We start from the raw sequence: 5,157 nt of genomic DNA, 5'->3' as shown, positions 1-5,157 counted from the left end.
CTACCCACTCCCAAGTCTAAATGCCCGGCAGCCGCCCAAGGCTGCCCAGTTGCTGTCCACCTCCCATCGAGGGCATGGGCCTGGGGGCCGTGTGGGAGCTGGGGGCTGCTGCTGGGTGTGACTGCTGGGGCAGAACCAGAGCGAGCCTTCCTGCACAGGGCGGAAGCAAGTGCCCTGCAGAGTAATCACAGCGTGAGCCTTGCCCTGCGGAGGGAGATGGAGTTATGGCCAGTTCTCCCATAAACTCGCTCAAGCGATTTACGAGGCATGGCCGGCATGGGGTGGGGGCAGGGCGGCCCCGGAGGGAGGCTTCTAACTGGGCTGGGAGAGGGCAACCGTCCCTGGGTTAATAGCAAACACACCCCCTGCAGCGAATGCTCAGGGCATCGCATCCCTTGAAGGGGCCACAGGACCGCTGTGGCCGTCGACGTGGACACCTGCGCCGAGATGCACGCGGCCCCTCCCAGACGTCCTGACCCAGGTGGCTGGAGGGACGGGCAGCAGACAGGAAGAGGAAGGAGGCTGAGCAGCGGCTCCCGGGCACCTGGGCACCACGGGGTGGAGTCTCTGTCCCGGGGCGAGCTTGAAACCAACACGACATCACGTAGCTCATAAACCCACTGGTTTTCTCAGTGCCCACGTGGTGTCACCCCCCAGGGAGTATCCCACTTCTTGGGGGTGGGGTCCTCAGAGCCTTCCTGCCTCTCCAGGTGATGGACAATCTATGAGCCGGTTCAGACACTTATACCAGTATGCAGAAGCCTTCCCCGAGCCTGAGGTGGGGCTCTGACAGCAGATGCAGGAATGCAGCAGGGGAGCTGGCCCAGTGGCCAGCAGAGAACTGGTTTGCCCAAGTGCACAGAGAGGAGAAAAGTGGCGACTGCTTCCCCGGGGCCTGCTCTGCCAGGCGCGTGGCACCCAATGGCCATGGGTGGCCAGGAGTGGCTGGGGTCCCAGACCCAGGCTCATCAGGGAGAGTGAAAACATTCAGGAAAAGGGGTCCTGGAGCTCCTTGGATGGCTTTGCTTGGAGCCTCAGCCCTGATGGATAGCCCAGCTTTCACAGCTCTGTCCTCGAGGGTCTGAGCTTGTCTGGGATGGGCAGCGGTCACAGGGGGACAGAGAACTGCCCGCTACAGGTTTGGCAACTGGTGGAGGGGCCTGGACTTGCCCTGCTGGCTGTCATGCACGCCGGGCCTGCAGAGAACAGGGAGGGGGCTGCGTGTGCCCATGGGACCTGCACCAGGTCTGGCCGGCTGCCCCGGGACATTGTTACACATTGTGCTGTGTGCTGTCACAGCTGTGGGGTGCGGTGAGGCCTCGGAACACCCTCCCACCCAGCTGGTCAGTCCGAGCTTTGCATGAACGTTTGTCCTTCCTCCTGCTCTGTCCCCCTGCAAACCTCCGTGCCCCAGCCAGCCCTGGGCCCCCAGGACACACCGAAGGGCCCCACCCCTGCGTTTGACCTCTGCACCCAGCATGGTTACATCACCACCCATGTGGGCCACTTTTAGGGCCAAAATTGAAAAGGCTTGAGGTCACACTCCTCCTGATTCAGCTGGGAGCGTTTGGCAACAATGGGAAACAGCAAAGCCCGAGAAGCCCAGTGCACAGGGCTTTTGCGATGTAAGCAGGCTGGAACCCCCAAGACACCGCCCTAAGGACCGTCCTCGACCCAGCAGCCTCTAGGCACACGCGCTCCCCTGAACGTTGGGCCCCAAATCTTAGAGGCCCCCATAGTGGTAGCTGTGGTTCTGGGCTCTATAGTCTGGGGGTGCGTCTTCTCTCAGCGTCAACCCCAGCGTGCATCTGATTCCACTTCCACGTAGAGGTGTCCTTTGTGGGACAATCTCAGTAATACCAAGTCTTTATTGACTCCCCCAGGCTGAGCCCCAGGGGTTCCCACAAAGCTGCGCGTCCGTGTCGCTGGTCTACACCACGTGTCTGTAACACACGCCCACGCTGTGCATCCACCCTACATGATGACACTTTTTCACTTTTTCCTGGTGGGTTTAGAAGGGCCGGCAGGACATGCAGAGAGGGCCACCGGCAGGGGGAGGTGAGGGGACCTGGAGGGGAGCTTGTCTCCTGGGAAAGCTTTCTGGTTGGGCAGGAGCTGGCCTGGAGGGTGATTTCGGATACGACAGAACACCAAGTTAGCATTTTGTTCTCTAAGACCGGCTCCAGCTTCCTCAAGAAAAAAGTCAGCCCTGGTTGCCTAGTCTGAGCTCCCTCCCAGTTTCTCCTCCTGAGCTGGAAAGCAGCCCAGGCACACCCTGGTTCTCCGGGAGGCTGGAGTGGGCGCCCCCTGCCCTCATGGGCTTGGCTAAACCGGCAGCCTCACTGCCCTCCGGCCTGACTCTCAGCCTCAGACTTGGTGACCTGATCACTTCTGACAGTGCTTCAGTGGGCTTGGCCAACTGTGTCACGGGCCCAAAACAGAGATGTCCGGGGCTCCAGTCAGGGCTGCCCCCCCAGCCGATGAAACCTCAGATCCCTGTCTTCACAGGCCACTGGGTTCCCAACCCACAGCCACTGGATGTTGTTTGTGACAGCACTTCCGGGGCTGCAGAGAGCAAGGAGGGCCCTTGACCTCAAGCCAGAGCAGGGGTACGTGTGCCCCGAGAGAGAGCCAATAGGCCCAGAGGGCTCTGCTTAGCAGCTACCCTGTGAGACAGGGTCAGGGTTCATGAGGTAAAGAGAAGAGAAATCCCTGAGAGCTTCCTGGAGGAGTCTGCACTCCAAAACTATGTTCTGAGTGCTTACTGTGTCGGAGCCCTGGGCATTGCTCCTCTAACCTGGACCTCTGCCTGGTGCTCGGTCTTCCCCTGTAGCAAAGAGAAGTGTGTTTGTCACCCTCCAAACAGCAGCTCCCTCCAAACAGAGGGCCAGAGATGCCAGTTTTATGGGCTGCTTCACTGGTTCCAGGTTCCACAACAGGCTCCTCAACACGGCCTGCGGGAACAGCTGGACTTCCCCTTCTGGAGTCTCACCAGGTGAGGGGGGGCAGAGACCCCACCCCCAAAGGCCCCCGACGCTGGCTGAGGACAATGGTTGCCTTGGCTGGATTGTCACATATGCGACGTCATTCCTGAAAAGGCCTCAGCAGCCCCGGCTTCCTGAGAGGAGAGCAGATCCGTGGGTGGGGATGGAGGGCTCTCGGGGACCGGCCGGCCGCTAGCCCTGCCGGGGAGACGCCCCGAGAACCGCGGAATCCTGTGCCCTCGAAGCTTCCGGAGGAGCCTCATACGTCACAAGGTGGCCCAGGAGGCTTCCGTCTTCATTCTGGCCAAGCGCGGATGAGGATGCCACAGGCATGTTTAACCCACACGTGTTAGATTGTCCAGCTGTCATATTTGACAATGGGTCCGGGCTCTGTAAGGCAGGCCTGTCTGGAGAGGTTGGCCCCCGCCACGTCGTCCACTCCGTCGTGGGGCACCCCAAGTTCAAGATGCCTTCGGCAGGGGCCAATCAGAAGTACTTTGTGGGGGAAGAGGCCCTGCACAGGGACGAGGTCTTACGCCTGCACTACCCCATCGAGCGAGGCCTGATCACGGGCTGGGACGACATGGAGAAGCTCTGGAAGCACCTGTTCGAGTGGGAGCTGGGGGTCAAAGCCAGCGACCGGCCGGTGCTCGTGACGGAGCACCTGCTGAACCCCAGGGAGGCCCGGGAGAAGATGGCCGAGGTGATGTTTGAGAGCTTCCACGTGCCCGCCTTCTACCTGTCGGACCAGGCCGTGCTGGCCCTCTACGCCTCGGCCTGCGTCACGGGCCTGGTGGTGGACAGTGGGGACGGGGTCACCTGCGCCGTCCCCATCTTTGAGGGCTACTCCCTGCCCCACGCCACCACCAAGCTCTACGTGGCGGGGAGAGACATCACGGAGCACCTCACCCGGCTGCTGCTGGCCAGCGGGAGGACCTTCCCGTGTGTGCTGGACAAAGCCCTGGTGGACGACATCAAGGAGAAGCTCTGCTATGTGGCCCTGGAGCCGGAGAAGGAGCTGTCGCGGAGGGCAGAGGAGGTGCTCAGGGAGTACAAGCTGCCCGACGGCAGCATCGTCCGTATCGGGGACCAGCTGTACCAGGCGCCCGAGGCCCTGTTCTCGCCTGAGCAGCTGGGTGTCCAAAGCCCAGGCCTCTCCAAAATGGTCTCCAGCAGCATCGCCAAGTGTGACGCCGACATCCAGAAGATGCTCTATGGGGAGATGGTGCTGTCCGGGGGCACCACGCTCTTCCGGGGGCTGGATGGCCGTCTTCTGAGGGAGCTGGAGCAGGCGGCTTCCAAAGGGACCACCATCAAGGTCACAGCGCCGCCCGACCGCTGCTTCTCCACGTGGATTGGCGCCTCCATTGTCACTTCCCTGAGCAGCTTCAAGCAGATGTGGGTCACCTCTGCGGACTTCAAGGAGTTTGGGACGTCCGTGGTTCAGAGAAGGTGCTTCTGAGGGGCCCGCGCGCAGGGTGGCTGCGGTGGGGAGGAAGCTCACCGTTGGGCAACCACGGGATGTTCAATAAAGGACAAAACGGTGCAGCCTTTGGCCACGTCGGGCTTGGTTCATTCTCGGGGGCACCAGAATAATTTCTGACCCTGGTGGCGAATCTCTTTTCACTGGTTCTGTCCCCCAGCCCCGTTTCTCCCGAGAAAGCCCTGGGTCATGAGTTGAGGTCCATCTGTAGAGTTCGTGCTCAAAGCAGGGGCCAAGGCCTCCTGCCCAGAGCCTGGACTCTGCATTTTAAACCTGTGTCTTAGGTGGGTCGGGAGTGGGGGCAGGAACAGGCAGGAATGCTGCCCTGTTCTGAGGTCACGAAATCCTCCCCTGGGACGGCACCATAGGGCTATCACTGTGCTTTTATGAGTGGAATGCACCCCCTGTCCTGGGCGCATGGGGCCTGTCAGCAGCAGGAATCACCCTCTGTTTAAGGCCCTGTGAAGAGGCTGCTCCCGGGGGACCTGAAGAATCGGGGCTTGATTACCGTGATGTTTCTATTTGTTTCTACGTTCAGAGATGTTTATAGCACTGTTTGGGGGTAAATATTGGAGACAAAGTGAATGGCCATCAGTAAGATCACATTTGAATAAATTATGCATACAGGGAATTTTCCCACATCGATGGGGTGGAACTCTCTCAAAATATTACTGGGAGAGAAGTGGAAAA

The 5,157-nt window shown here is 60.3% G+C and overlaps 1 protein-coding gene across 1 annotated transcript; it reads left to right on the top strand.

Annotated features, from left to right (window-relative positions):
* The first annotated feature begins 2,994 nt into the window (after window positions 1-2,994).
* ACTRT2 (actin related protein T2) lies at window positions 2,995-4,525 on the top strand. The gene has a single exon (XM_004272305.3). The coding sequence runs from the start codon at window positions 3,316-3,318 to the stop codon at window positions 4,444-4,446; it is 1,131 nt and encodes a 376-aa protein (XP_004272353.1). The 5' UTR covers window positions 2,995-3,315; the 3' UTR covers window positions 4,447-4,525.
* Window positions 4,526-5,157: the final 632 nt, after the last annotated feature.

The sequence above is a fragment of the Orcinus orca genome, chromosome 1 (genome assembly GCF_937001465.1).
Source record: "Orcinus orca chromosome 1, mOrcOrc1.1, whole genome shotgun sequence".
NCBI classification, from domain to species: Eukaryota; Metazoa; Chordata; class Mammalia; order Artiodactyla; family Delphinidae; genus Orcinus; species Orcinus orca.
The sequence above is the reverse complement of the archived record's forward strand: the minus strand, read 5'-3'. Positions and strand labels throughout refer to the sequence as shown.